At 38.0% G+C, this 15,901-nt stretch overlaps 1 protein-coding gene across 16 annotated transcripts in view; it reads left to right on the top strand.

Moving 5' to 3' along the window:
* Positions 1-15,901, top strand: part of EPB41L2 (erythrocyte membrane protein band 4.1 like 2) — a 205,498-nt gene that overhangs the window by 142,051 nt on the left and 47,546 nt on the right. For all 16 annotated transcript variants that reach the window (XM_071219697.1, XM_053913810.1, XM_053913809.1 and 13 more), the window contains 5 exons: positions 660-735; positions 3,910-4,128; positions 9,952-10,039; positions 14,003-14,155; positions 14,690-14,787. In XM_071219697.1, coding sequence (XP_071075798.1) covers positions 660-735; positions 3,910-4,128; positions 9,952-10,039; positions 14,003-14,155; positions 14,690-14,787 — 634 coding nt within the window. The remainder of the gene's footprint in view (positions 1-659; positions 736-3,909; positions 4,129-9,951; positions 10,040-14,002; positions 14,156-14,689; positions 14,788-15,901) is intronic.

Genomic DNA, 15,901 nt, shown 5'->3' with positions numbered 1-15,901 from the left:
CAATGTAATGTATATGGATGTTTAACTTTTAATGTCATTTATGGCATGGTTGTTTGATGTAGTTATTCTTTTTGATGCAGTACAGCGAAGTATATATGCCATACGAGTGTATTTTAGAAAACCTGGGATATAATTTTATTGTCTTAAACTCTTATGGCATTTTGCCTCTCTCTCCTTTCCTTAGTGTTTCTCTTAACACTTCCTTGCGATAAGCCATTAATACTTTCCTGCATAGCTGCAATGATCATCGGTCCCTACCCTTCTTCCCCTGATAATATAGAAATTCTAAAATGCTTTTATTAAAAGGGTGGAGAATACTTAGCATATGGTGATTCTGTGGTTAAAACAAATCTTATCTCAGAACTATTGATGGAGGTTATATTAAAATTTTTGCATAGTAGATCACCTATAAAACATTTGTTGAAGTACCAGTGAACATTTATAAAAATGTGATCCTATTATTCTTTAGTGGTGTGCTATTCATGTAATTGATTTTTATTTTTGTTTTCTAAATGATGTTCTCTTTAAATTAGAAAATAAAGTTCTCTGAACTGATCTATACAGGGACTGCAGTGTTTGAATGTGGATCTGTAAGTTTTACCAAAATAAATGGTCATTCTGTTGGCTGGGTAAGTAACCATGATATTTAAAAATTACAGATCTTCCCTGGCTGTTCGCTTTTAATGTGAAGTTTTATCCTCCTGATCCTTCTCAATTGACTGAAGATATCACCAGGTACTTTATATTTACATCAAAAATAAACCTTTACTTATAGCTCTCATTTATTTCTGTGCCCTGAGATAATAGTGGTAGTTTCATTACTCAAATGAAAACATTTTTTCTTAAGTTGAGTTTTGGAAGTGTCTTTGGAAGTTCTAAAAATAATTTGAAATATTGCTGGTTTCAAAAATTTTATTTACTTTTCTTTAATTTATCCATTTATACTTGAGTAATGGAGTATTTTTTAAACCAGTTGCTGGCAACTTTGTTTCCTATATTGTACTTCCAAAAATCATTGATATTTAATATTTCAGATTTTATTGCTCAGGTGGTTTTTATTATACAGCCCATGTGCGCCCGTGCACTAGTCTCATGTTACAAGGTGATGTAAGGGTAGAAGAATGAACTTATTTCTAAGTCAATTGAACTATAATATCTTTGTTGTTCCCCCCCTTCCAAACAAATAGTAAGGTAGGCTTTCTCCATTTCATTTCATTTCATTTCATCTCCTCTGAGATGGTCTGGGATATACAGACATATGCTTGAATTGCAAATCAGAGATTCAGTTTAGGAGCAAGAGAGCATTTCCTGATTCTGAGAGCAACGGAGTATTCGAATGCTAACCAAGGAACATTCTGTATCTATTAGTGCCTTCATATCTTAGCTTTATTAAACTGAGTACCCGTGGTGGGACTTCTTAGCTTTGGTAAGAGTAGGTCAGTAGGGTGATTTGCATATTTTTTAAAAGGTTATTTATATGGCCAAAGAAAACTATTCTATATATATATGTACTTTTAGAAATTCGGGGGTCTTACTAGAAGCCTCTGCTTTTGATTCCTATGGTTACTGTGCCTTGATGCTTTCTGCTAGGCCAGTATTGTCATCAGATACCAAGTTCCATGGGTGCTTACGAGTCAATGATAGCCACGTGAAATAGGAATGATGGATATTTCTTTTCAGGACAGGTTTTTCTTTTTTTTTCTTCCCCCTGAATAGGGATATGTACTGGTACTATTTAAGTTGTGATCAAATTAGCTTCAGTGAGTAAATAATAAATAGTAGCTCTTGTAACTGCACAGTGAGCTGCTTGGAGCTTAAAACTTGACAGGTTTGCAGCCATAAGCTGCAGGAGTTCCCTGAAACAGTGCAAGTAACTGGGGCTTTGCGACTCAACATCTTCTCTGTGCGTACACTCCTCCTTGCAGTGCTTTGTTTGGGGGGTGACAACCCTTTGGTGATTGCAACTCATAGCATCAGTAAGTGCTTTGCTTTTCCTTTGAAATGGGGCTTTAGCAGTCTCCCTGTTTGTAGTGGGTGGAATGACAGAGCCTAGCGAGCTAACAAAGAGCTTTAGCAGAGTGCAGCCTGAGACCGGACACCTGCCTGTACATGGAACCTAGTAGCCTGCTTGTCATGATTGAAACCCTCACCATGACCTGAGTGAACATTTAGAAGGTGACTTAGGCTTTTGAGGAGAGCAAGAACACTGTTGAGAATAATGTTTAAAAAATGTTCTTTCCTGCAGTGTAAATTTGCCAAGTTGGGAAAATCAGGGAGCTGTTGCAGTTTTTGTTTGGAGCTCTTTGGACCTTAGACTTAATCTTTGAAAACAGAGAACAGGACCAGTGTGAAAAGTAGACAATAATGTAAGAGGGAGTAACAAGGTTTTAGTAATAGATGGAATCTTTATGGTTAGGTCTTAAAATGTAGAGAACTAGCACTGTTCTTGAGTCTTAGAGAATTTGAGGATAACCTGAATCATTGTTTAAAATTTAGTCTTCTGAAATAATTAGTGACATTCATGCTGTTCTAGGAGTCCGGAAACATATAATCCTCCTCAGAAAGAGAGCTTCTGTAATGCATAAAAGCACGAAGACTATAGTGGTAGAGAGAACTTTCATTCTCAGAAAATTATTGAGTACTCGCCATGTGGCAAGTACTTTGCTAACTGTGGGACTACGGCGGTGGTCCCTGCCCTGCCTGACAGATTAGTGTGGTAATCCAGGTTTAACTGAACTACGTGATGGCTGGTAGCAGGTGTTGGGTCGTGTTCTCTGACTCCACAACAGGGAGGCCTGGGTGAGAGGCAGCACGCCTGTCTGAATGTGTTAGATGGAGGGCAAGAGGAGGACTGGGCCCTGAAGTCCATGCTAGGCAGAAGTCCACAGGAAGATGGTGGCTGGCTCCCAGTAGGCATGGCAGTCACTAACAAATCTTTCAGAATCAGGGCACTGCCATTTAGTTTGCAGTGGTTGTTGGTAACCTTAGCAATTGCTTTTAAATTTGAGAGTAACAATCAGGTTTTAAAATATCACCAAAAAGAGTTTGTTAGGGGGCAAAAAAATCCTTTTGGGATATAAGTAACATGTTTCTTCATGTTGTTTAGTAAAAAAAAACAATCTTTTATAACTGTAGTCAGCTACTTGGGACATTGAATAATAATTATTATAACTGGTTATAACTGGCACTGTATTATCTAATTTTTTTACCCTCAGCATCAAAGGGAGGTAGAGTTTTTCTCCCATTTTACAGGTGATGAATTAGTAAATTAACTTGTTCAAAGTTACATAGGGTCAGTTTTGCTTGACTCTGAAGCCCAAACTTTTCCTACTATAAACTGAACTAGCCGCCTCTTCAGATCAGCTAAATGGCCAATAAGGGCTTCAGAGTAGAGACTAACTTGTAATTGTTGTTAAAAGCATCTCAGGAAAATAAAAAATTTGTATGAAAAGGCATAGCAAATAAAAGGTAAGGTGACTTCAGCTTTTCTTGCTAGTGCTTAAGAGCTGCAGCTATTTTTAAAAATTTTATTAACCTTTACAACTTTGAAGGTTGTACTAATTTTGATTAGTTTTAAATCCAAGGGGGAAGTCTAATTGGAATTTTTACCTTCAGTCACAAAACTATTTGTTGTAATAGTAATACTCATAATAAGCTATTATTACAATAGGAGTTCAGAATTTCCATTCTATTGCTTTGATTACTAGAATCAGTTTCTGTATACAAGCCACAAGGTTGGGCATGCAAGGGGCTAGGCGGGCTTCTTGCTAGAGAAAACGTTTTTTGTTAGAGATGTGACGATTGCCTGTGTTACATATTTGTTTTCAAAACGAATATTAGAGCTCAGGGATTGTGAGTGCTGCAACCTTAACTAATTGTTCTTCCCTACCCTTTTGTCCCGTTTCTCAGATACTTCCTGTGCCTTCAGCTCTGGCAGGACATTGCCTCTGGCCGCCTGCCCTGCTCTTTTGTGACTCATGCCCTCCTGGGATCTTACACACTACAGGCTGAACTTGGAGACTATGACCCAGAAGAGCATGCCAGTCATGACCTCAGTGACTTCCAGTTTGCCCCCTCCCAGACCAAGGAGCTGGAAGAGAAGGTGGTAGAGCTGCATAAAACCCACAGGTCTGTTGACTTGTTTGCTGGAGAGAGAATGGCCATGATAGATTGAAATAGCTTCTCTTATAAAACTCGCTAGACATTAGAGCATAGTTGATGGGGTTATCCAGCTTTTCCTTTTGGAACTTCATGTAGTACCAACCAAGACACACTACAGCCCTTGAGATATTCTGTCAGGGTCTTTGTGGCTGTAATAGGAGGAACTGTGCTCACGAGGCTCAATGTTTTCATTTATTGGAAAAATTTACTTTTCTTACATTTTCCTTCTATTCCCAGTTCTATCCCTGATACACACACACACACAAAACAAAACACAAATAACCACATTCTTATTTTTATTACCATCTTTAATAAGAAAACCAGGCAGATGATGAGGTATTAGGATTTATATCAGAAATGTGGAAGGTGATGGACATAGGGAAAATAACAAATATGTAGGGGGGTTCTCTATTCACAGAAGATGACCTTTGGTGTAGCTGAGGATTACTTAATTACTTATATACCATGTTACACTTTGAGAACTTTTATATCTGTGTGAAAACAAAATGGTTTTTTCAGCATAAGTTTTAAAAACTCTAGGTACAAAATTATAGTTTGTTCTTAATGTGAAATTAAAGTTAAAAAAATTTTTGATGAAAATGATTTGAAAGGAATTTGTAGAGATTAGAAGTTTTTAGACAAATCACATTCAGTGATGTTTCTTTAAAAAAAATGCACTCTCCTCTGACCACAATGGTATGAAACACACAAAGACATGGAGGCTAAATAACACATTACCAAACAAGAATGGGTTAACACTGCGATAAAGGAAGAAATTGAAAGATATGTTGAAACAAATGAAAACGATAACACAACAACCCAGAATCTGTGGGAGAGAGGGAAAGCAGTCCTAACAGGGAAATTCATAGTATCACAGGCCTTGTTTCTTGTTCTGAAGAAACAAGAAAAAGCTCAAATAAACAATTTAACTTTACACTTAAAGGAACTTGAAAAGGAACAATAAATCAAGCCTGAAGTGATTAGAAGGAAGGAAATAATAAAGATCAGAGCAGAAATAAATGAAATAATAGTTTTAAAAAACAATACAAAAGATTAATAAAATGAGGAGTTGGTTCTTTGAAAAGACAAACAAGATTGACAAACTTTTAACCAGACTCATCAAGAAAAAAAGGAAGGAGGACCCAAATAAATAAAATCAGAAATTAAAGAGGAGAAGTAACAACTGACACAAAAAAGTACAAAGGATTATAAGAAAATATTATGAACAACTATATGCCAACAAACTAGACAACCTGGATGAGATGTGTAAGTTCCAAAAAACATGTAATTTTCCAAAACTGAATCAGGAAGAATCAGAGAATCTGAATATACAGATTACAACTAGTGAAATTAAAGCAGTAATCAGAAAACTTCCACACACACACACACACACACACACAAGATTGCTTCACAGGTAAATTTAACCAACATTCAAAGAGGAACTAACACCTCTCCTTCTCAAACTATCCAGAAATTTCAAGAGGAGGGAAGACTCCCAAGCTCATTTTACAAGGCCCGTGTTATTCTAATTCGAAAACCAGATGAAGACACTAGAAAGTTAGTTATAAGCCAATATCCCTGATGAAGATAGATGCTAAAATCCTCAATAAAATAATAGCAAACCGATTCAGCAGTAGTTTAAAAAGGTCATACACTGTGATCAAGTGGGACTTATTCTTGGGATGCAAGATTGGTACAGTATCTTAAAATCAAGAAATGTGATACACCACATAAACAAAATGGTTGATAAAAACCACATGATCATATCCATAGATGCAGAAAAAGCATTTGATTAAATCCAGAACCCGTTTATGATAAAAACTCTTAGCAATGTGGGAACAGAGGGTACCTATCTCAATGTAATAAAAGCCATATATGACAAACCCACTGCTAACATCATAGCCAATGGGTGCAAACTATAAGCATTTCCCTTAAGATTGGGAACAAGACAGGGATGTCCACTTTCACCACTCTTACTCAACATACTACTGGAAGTACTAGCCAAAACAATCAGACAAGAAGAAGAAATAAAAGAGAACCAAATTGGTAAGGAAGAAGTAAAACTGTCATTATTTGCAGATGACATGATATTACATATAGAGAACTTGATAGATTCCACGAAAAAACTACTAGAACTGATAAATGAATTCCGTAAAGTAGCAGGATACAACATAAATATCCATATATCTGTTGCTTTTTTATACATCAATAATAAACTATCAGAAAGGTAAACTAAGAACACAGTCTCATTCACAATTGCTTCAGGGGAAAAAAAAACACCTAGAAATAAATTTTACCAAAGATGTAAAAGACCTATACTTGGAAAGTTATGACACTGAAGAAGATACCAATAAATGGAAGCGTATACTATGTTCACGGATGGCAAGAATTAACATAATTGAAATGTCCATACTACCCAAAGCCATCTATAGATTCAATACAATTCCTATCAAGATATAAATGGCACATTTCACAGAACTAGAACAAATATTCCAAAAATTTATATGGAACCACAAAAGACACTGAAAAGCCACAGCTATCTTGAGAAAGAAGAAGAAAATTGGAGAAATCATGCTACCTGTTATCAAACTATTCTAGAAGGCCATAGGAAACAAAACACCATGGTACTGGCTTAAAAACAGACATTTAGATCAATGGGACAGAATAGAGACCCAGAATTAAGCCCATGCCTTTATGGTCAGTTAATATTTGACAAAGGAGGCAAAAACGTAGTGGGGTAAAGGTAGTGTATTCAGTAAATGATGTTGGGAAACTTGGACAGATATGTGCAAAAAAAAAAAAAAATAGACCACCTTCTTAGAGCACACACAAGAATAAACTCAAAATGCATTAAAAACTTAAATGTTAGGTTCAAAACCATAAAAATCCTATAAGAAAAGTAGGCAGTAAAATCTCAGCGATGTCTCATAGCCATATTCTTTCTGATATATCTTCTTGGGCAGGGGGGGAAAAGATAAATAGGTGGGACTACATCAAACTGAAAAGTTTTTTGCAGAAGACCATCAACAAAAGGAAGAGACAGTCCATTGAATGGGAGAACGTATTTGCCTATGATACATTTGGTAAAGGGTTAATAGCTAAAAACTGTAAAGAACTTATAAAACTCAACACCTAAAAAACAAACAATCCAATTATAAAATGAGCAAAGGAACCGAATAAACACTTCTCCAAAGAGGACATACAGGTGGACAATAGGCATATGAAAAGATGCTCAAGGTCACTAATCATTAGAGAATGCAAATTAAAACCACAGTGAGATATCATCTCACACCTGTAAGAGTGGCTATCATCAATAAATCCACAAACAGGTGTTGGTGAGGATGTGGAGAAAAGGCAACCCTCATGTACTGTTTGTTGATGGGAATGTAGATTGGTGCAGCAACTATGGAAAACTATGGAGTTACCTCAAAAAATTAAAAATGGAACTGCCTTATGACCCAGTTATTCCACTTCTAGGAATATATCCAATGAAACCTGCAACACTAATTCAAAAGAATATATCCACCCCTATGTTCATTGCTGCATTATTTACAGTTGCCAAGATGGGGAAGCAGTCCAAGTGTCCATCAGTAGAAGAGTGGGTAAAAAAGCTGTGGTACTTTTACACGGTGAAATACTACTTAGTCATAAGAAAGAAGGAAATTTTACCTTTTGCATCAGCGTGGGTGGACCTGGAGAGTATCTTGCTAAGTGAAGTAAACCAGTCATAGAAAGACAAATACCATATGATTTCACTCATATGTGGAAACTAATGAACAAAATAAACTAACGCAAAATAGAAACAGACTCATAGATAGAAAATAGGCTGACAGCTTTTAGAAAGGGGGAGGATTGGGAAGCTGGGTGAAAAGGGTGAAAGGATTAAGCAAAAACCAAAATGAAACAGAACTCGTAGACACAAATAACAGTATGGTGATTGACAGGAAAAGGGGGGTGTGGGAGGTAAAAGAGCCTATGGGGCGTAAATGGTGATGGAAGGAAATTTAACTTGGGGTTGCAAACACATGATACCATATACAAATGATGTGTTATAGGATTGTACACGTGAAACCTATATAATTTTATTAACCAAAGTCACCCCAATTAATTCAATAAAATAATAAAGTAAAAAAATAACAAATATAGTGTTTGACTTTAAATATTTTTAATTTGATAAATGATATATTTAAATATTTTTTATTTAAAGTCAAATACTTTTTTATTTTTGTACATGTCAAGAGATATGTAGTATAATTTGAATTTCAAATATCAGGTTCTGAAATGCCTTGGACAATATGAAGATTCATGGGACATGGTCCTGCTTTGCAGAAGCTTAAAATTTGTTTAGTTGGGAATATAGATAGGAAAGGAAATGATTGCAGTATGGATAGAATGTGATAGGTGTCCTCTGCCATAGGTGTAAAATCAAAAGCAAATACTTATGATCTTTATTATGATCAGTCCAGGTGAAATAAAATTAGGCACTAAGAATTTGTTTATTTCAGAAAGATTAAATCTTTTAAAAATTATTTTTCACTTTATTATTTTGTCTTTTGCTAATTATGTTGTACCTGTCATTGCTAGGGCTTTTTTCCCCATTGGAAAAAATTGAGAAGTGTCTGTTCAAGTCTTTTTCCCATTTAAAAAAAAATGGGCAAAAGACTTGAACAGACACTTCTCCAAGGAGGATATACAGAGAGTCCGGAGACATATGAAAAGATGCTCAGCATCACTAGCCATTAGAGAGCTACAAATTAAAACCACAATGAGATACCACTTCACACCGGTCAGAATGGCCATCATAAACAAACCAACCAACAACAAGTGTTGGAGAGGATGCGGAGAAAAGGGAACCCTAGTGCACTGTTGGTGGGACTGGTGTAGCCACTGTGGAAAACAGTACGGAATTTCCTCAGAAAGCTAAATATGGAACTGAATTTTGACCCAGCAATTCCACTGCTGGGATTATATCCTAAGAACCCTGAAACACCAATTCAAAAGAACCTACGCACCCCAATGTTCATAGCAGCACAATTTACAATAGCCAAGTACTGGAAGCAACCTAAGTGCCCAACAGTAAATGAATGGATCAAAAAAACATGGTACATTTACACAATGGACTGCTATGCAGCAGAGAGAAAGAAGGAGCTCCTACCCTTTTCGACAGCATGGATGGAACTATAAAGCATTATGCTAAGTGAAATAAGCCAGGTGGTGAGGGACAAATACCATATGATCTTACCTTTAACTGGAACCTAATCAACAAAAGAAAAAAGCAAGCAAAATATAACCAGAGACATTGAAATTAAGAACAATCTGACAGTAACCCAGAGAGGAGGTGGGAGGGGATAATGGGGGGAAGGGGGAAAGTGTTTTCAGGAACAACTATAAAGGACACATGGACAAAACTAAGGGGCAAGGTGGAAGCAAGGGAGGGAGGGAGGAGGTGGGGTCTGGGATGGGGCAGGGAATGGTGGGGAGTAAGTGCAGACAACTGTAATTGAACAACAATCGAATAATTTTTTTAAAAATTGAAAGCAACTTTCTGAGATAAAAAGGGTAGGATTCAGGTGCATCTTCTTGTTATAAATAGGTTTATATTAGAGGATCTTAAGAGAAGAATGCTAGAGGTTGAGAGTTGAACCTTCTTACCTTTTTTTTACTCGTCTGCAATTTGTCTGTGTTACTCCCTCCACCCAAACTCTCCAAGTTCATACACCCCTTTCTCCGTCTTGGACACATTTTCTTTGCCTCCACCAGTAAGATAACATTGTTTGTTTTAATTCTTAGGGGCTTATCTCCAGCACAAGCTGATTCTCAGTTCTTAGAAAATGCAAAGAGACTTTCCATGTATGGCGTTGACCTACATCATGCCAAGGTAACGTAATGTAATGGGGAGGCGGCCTCTTTCCGGTCTCCTGACTGACGTTTGGAGAGGCTCCAGCGTCAGAATAGCCTGGTCACCTTTAGCCAAGGCTACTCACCCTCACCCAAGGGCCTCTGTAATATTTCTTTGTGGCTAGTTGTGGTGTTTATGGTTGTGGGAAGGTCCATCTATTCTACCCCCTACTTTTTTCTTCTTTCCCTGATATTTTTAATTAATACCCTTTTGTATGTACTTATCCTAAGACTCACCATGTAAGCCTTCTTGATTGTTCTTGGTGTACTTTGTCTCCTGGCTTTCGCTATGCCTAGTGCTGCCTCTGCTCCAGCTCCCTCTCCTGCCTCTGTCTTGGGATCAGAGAGCAGATCTTAGCCACAAGAACAGGAAAAAGCAGCATCGTCATTGACCACTGTCCAAAAAGCTTTCGGGTTGTGAAGGAGCTCTCCATTTGTGTTTCTTCCTGTTGGTCTGTTTTGTTCCTCTTGTAAGATAAAGTAGGCTGGCCCAGGCTCCAGGTGATGCAGCACCTTCAGTCTAATTGGAGAGGTGGGAAGAGAATGAACCAAAAGAAGACAGGTGATTGGGTTGGGAGGATGCTAGTAATAAACATCACCTTCTTCATGATCCTCATTGGACGATCACTTAGTGGGGAGAGTCAAGGAGAACAAGAGGTAAGGTGAATTTGGTTTCGAGAAACACTCCCAGAGTCAACTTGACGTGCTGAGGGAATGAAAGTGTGCTAGCCTGCTTGTGAAAGACTCTGCCAGTCCCTAGATGTAGCGCAGGGAGCCAGATTAAATGATTTCCGAAGTCTCCAGGAAAGCCCCCCCACCCGAAGATGTCTTTTCTCCCTAGGCCTCGGATTCATACTTCTTGTTTTTATGTTACTAGTACTTCATATTTGCGAAGTGTTCTTTTTTCTTCAGCTGCTTCCTTTATACTTCAAATATTTTTCATCATTACAAAAGTAATACATGTTCATCATAGAAAATAGAGGCGAACAGAAGAAAATAACAACCACTGAACTCTCTATGTGAAAGTCATTGTTAATATTTTGATACTTGTTCTTGTTTTAAAAACAGTCTTTGAGCAGTTGAATTCATGCATTTTAAAAAGGGATCATGCTACATTTTGTGAGTTTTTTATTTTTAAACTTGCTTTTATAAACAGTTTCCATGTTAGCAAATAGTCTCTGGCAACAGCATATTTTAACTGGTAGGTGTTGTATACCTTTAATTTTTAAAAGTATTTTCACATACACCATCTCATTTAATTTGAATGTTTTTATTTTCAAAACTACGTGAAACAGTGCAGCTAGTGACTTGCCTCAAGCCACATAGTGTAAAGCTGTCCCATCTGCCCGGTATCTTGTGCTAAGTCACTAGGAGGTAAAACATCTCCCGAACACTTGAGTGCCTGTCCGCTCCTTTCTCTGTGTGATGGAGGTGGGCTGGGCTGGCTGAGAAACAGGTAAAGGAGAGAGGCGAGGGCAGGTTTGGAGCACATCCCTCCTCCTCTAAACCCGATTACACCTGCCACACGTAAATCCTGCATCTTCTGCTTTGTTGGTCATTTGTTAGAAACCCATCCTACACTGGCAATACTGGAAGGCTTCAAGTTCTTGATTTTATAATTGAGTCTTAGAAAAGTAAAAAAGTTGCCAATTCTATTATAAATATAGTAAAGTTCTTGCTCTGTGGTCAAAAATTCAAAGTAATGTTTATTCATTCATTCCTTCTATCATCTGATGGACTCTGATATTTGATAAGTGAGATATTTGTAGCTCATTTGAAAGAATATCTGTAGCAATTTAAAAAAGTTTATGTAGTTTTTTGTGCCTTAATACATTTTGGTTGTCTTGAGGTCATATTTAAAATTTTTTTAAATTAGTGTTTTATTATCTGAAGAGTTCTTAATGGCACACGCACATTAGACCAAATTGGAGGGTGTTGAATAAAAGGTCTCTTGACAAAGGTACAGGGAAACCACAAAAGTAATGATACTTCTGAGGTAGTAGGACAGCAGCCCTCTCTGGATTCGAAAGGTGTGGGCAAAGAGTGGTTGCCAAACCCTGAAGAGGGCTGTCTTGAGAGGAGCGGTCATTGTCAAGGACACAGCCAGCCAGATGGCAACCATACAGGGAGGGAATCTGGATATTAAAACCTTGACTGCCCCCCTACCCCACCTTCCCTCCCTCCTCTCTGATTTTATTTGAGAACATTCCATAGGCTGAACCCTTGGATCATCAGTGGGCATGGGGTCCTGTTGATAGCCATGCGGGGCAGAGAAGACGCTCTCCTTTTATTCATTTTTTTTCTGACTTTGTTGTTGAATGTCAGAAGTCGAATATGGAGAACTAAGGCGTGTTTATTCCCTTTCAGTTCTTATCCTTTATCTGTAACTTCTATCATACAAATACTGATAATTTTAAAACAATGTGTGGAACAACTGAAAATCAACTGATTTACTTGGATCCAGATTTTGTTTATTTTTAAGTCAGATAAAACAGCTTCAGTGTCCTGTCTAAAGATTGCTTCAGACTAGAGATGGCTTTGTTCAGTGTTTCAAATGAGGGTTGCCTCCTTACTTGTGGTGAGAACATGCCGTCTTGGGAAATCTTCCCGCCAGCTTCCTGTGGCCATGGCCAGTGATGTTTTTGGCAAACACACCATCTGTGTCTGGTGCCAATTTCCTTGGGCACCTGAGCCTGATTCGCCCCAGCCTTTTACTCTGTTCCTAGAGAGAATCATGGCTGCCAGGATACTGGTGAATAAAGCACCTCATCGATTAGATGTTTAAACCTCCTCAGATGATCTAACATAATTTTATTTGTATATACGAATTGCTCACATCTCAGCGCCTAGAGCAATTGGCATCAGTTACCTAGCACTATGCTTTCATTTTTTAAAAACTAATACAAACTGTGTTAAATTGTTCTCAGTAACAAGATAGTTGAAATATTATTGAAATATTATACTTTTATTGAATTGAGACCTAGACTAAATGTGGTGTTTGTTTTCGCATGATTTTTTGAGAATTTGTTCTGTTAATGATTTCTGAAAATGTTAGTATCTTTGATAATATTCTTCAATTTTATATATTTTGAATGAGATTCAGTTTGTCCCTTAAAGATAAACAATAACTTGTATATTTTGAATATTGTATATATTGTATTTTCAACACTACTTAAAAAAATGTGAGGAGACAATTTTTTACTTTCGTCTGTAAACGTATTTGATAGTTTAAAAATCTTTCAGGCTCGTGATTATTCTAAGCTGTCATCTATTCTAAATGAAAACACTGGGAAAGGAAAACAACATTAATAAGTTCAAGAAGAGCCTGCAGTTCTTTGAATTACACCAGCCAAAGGAATGCTATACAAGAACTGGACGTCAGCACTCTGCGTTAGTGAAGAACTGCTTGAAAGAATTCAAAGATTTTAACATTGTCAGCCTAGAAGAGAAATTTCCTGTAAGGGATTGGTGTTTTGCAAAATACAGGCATAACTTTAGCTATTAGTTGGAGTAATCCATCTGAGATAAATTTGCCTAACGTAAAAGGCTGAACGTACTTGAGGCCAACATACTGTCCTTGGGGGCTGGAATAGCCTCTTGGAAAACAGATTTTATCTCTCCTCTCTTCAGGGTTCCTAATTGTCTTATGTTTCCTTTCTTCCCCGTTAGCTGTTAGAGCTGAGGCTGAGAACATGAATTATGTGTTTAGAAGAATATTGTACCCTGTCGTCATATTTTGTTCCCTTGGCAAACAAATCTGACCCCTGCAGATGACTAGATTTATGATGTGTTGTGTGTTTCTATTAACTTGTGTACTGTCACTGAAATTTAACTACAAACCTGTTAAATTGGTATTCCTGGTCATGGTTTGAGGGGCAAATGAGCTTTGCGTCTGTATAACTTTCACAGCTCTAACTCTGGTCAAATGGCTTATGCTTGGCAGGACTCAGAAGGCGTGGACATCAAGCTGGGCGTGTGTGCTAATGGGCTCCTCATTTACAAAGACAGACTGAGAATCAATCGTTTTGCTTGGCCAAAAATCTTGAAAATTTCCTATAAGCGCAGTAACTTCTACATTAAAGTTAGGCCAGCAGAGGTAAGCATGTTACGAGCCATTGGCCTCTCTGATCAGGCTTTGATCGTGTTCTCCTTTATGGCTATGAGCTAACTGAATTCTTTTTCACTGGATTTAAGAAAATGAACTATTCTTTATTGCTCCATGGTGAAAAAAGATCAGGGTTCTCAATGATAAACCTGCATATACATATATCCTTGTCGCTAAAAAACAAGCAACAGCCACACTCTCACAAAACAGGAAAACTACTGAGTGCCTACACATTGTGGGGGCTCTTTTTTTGTTGCGTTTTGATTTTGAATCAGCCGTGTGGCAGAGATCAATAGGAAGGTGGTAAAGTGAGTTTTAGTACACACTGAAGGGTAGTTGCCTTATGTCCGTGATTGTATACGTACTTTTCATAGAAACTAGTGTCGAAGTCCATGAACTATTCATTTTGTATAATTATATTTTTTTGAGAAGAATTACTTTTTAGAGAAAATCAGAATCCATGTTTTTTAGTAGCTTCTAATAACTGTTAAAAATATGCTGATTTACTTTATGGATTTATTCTAGCTGGAACAGTTTGAGAGCACCATTGGATTCAAACTGCCGAACCACCGGGCTGCAAAAAGGCTATGGAAAGTGTGCGTGGAGCATCATACTTTTTACAGGTAATTGAAAGAACGCAGCTTAAAATTAATTACAATAGTTCTCGGTACCCTCTCCATAGTGGGAGGTGGTAGCTGTGAGTGCGACAGATGGAGCAACATCCTCCGTTATGGCGCTTTGCTTGCCTTAGTGTCAGATCTCCTTCACCTGCAAAGTCCACTCTCATGCCTATTTCTGTTGCCTGGGCAATGGCTTGTCATCACTCCAAACTATCTGCCTCTGCAGTGGTCCAAAACTCTACTTTCTGACTACAGCCACCTTTCCCTCCACCACACTCTCTAACCCAGCTGCTGTTCTTCTGTCCACTGTCACTCATGTTAGATTCACTTAGTAGTTCTTATCGCTGCCCCCCTGCCCTCCTGCTTAGCTTCGTTCCTAAACCAGCTTGATCCCTTTGGTCTGCCCCTCTGCTACTTTATCAAGAGTGTTCTAACCTCCTCAAGATGCCGCCTTTTTGCACGTCCACCTGCCAGCCTGTTGGTCCTAGATTTGTCCTGTATCCTGACCTTACCATTTCTATACCTGTGCTGTCAAGTACTGCCTTAAATAGCACAGCTGTCCTGATACACACACTCGTTCTTTTTTTACACACATGTACACATTGTGTATCAGAGAAAATCACACAACTCTGTGGGTTAGTGCTATTCCAGATACATCAGTTATATCAGCCAGACCCTCAGTGCTACAAGGTAATCGAACCTTTGGCTTTCTTTCCCATCCCAAATATTCATGGCTGTCTCAAGCCCCTCGGTATCCCTGCCTGTCTGCTCAGATGCCCTCCACTGTGTGATACACTGACTGAAGCTGTGGGTCCGGAGCTGCTGGTTCCATGCACCTTCTCCTCTCTTTCTGACTGTAATTAAGCATCGATCTCCCCTCTCCGTTCATTGCTTCTTTCTCCTGTCTCAAGGAAAAAGTAGTCGGTCCTCTAACTTTGCCCTCATTTCATGCCTCACGTAGTACTGTGCTGTGTACATTTTCTACTTTCTTTCCAATGGGTGCCTTTGACTTCCTCTTTGGCCAATTAACATGTATATGTCTTTCTCCCTTGAAAACTGTAAGGAGAGAAGATCTCCTTAAACTTATTAGCTTTCTTTAGCCTGTTTCCTGTCTCTT

This window comes from Desmodus rotundus, chromosome 11 (genome assembly GCF_022682495.2).
Source record: "Desmodus rotundus isolate HL8 chromosome 11, HLdesRot8A.1, whole genome shotgun sequence".
NCBI classification, from domain to species: Eukaryota; Metazoa; Chordata; class Mammalia; order Chiroptera; family Phyllostomidae; genus Desmodus; species Desmodus rotundus.
This window is presented reverse-complemented; position numbering and strand designations above follow the sequence as displayed.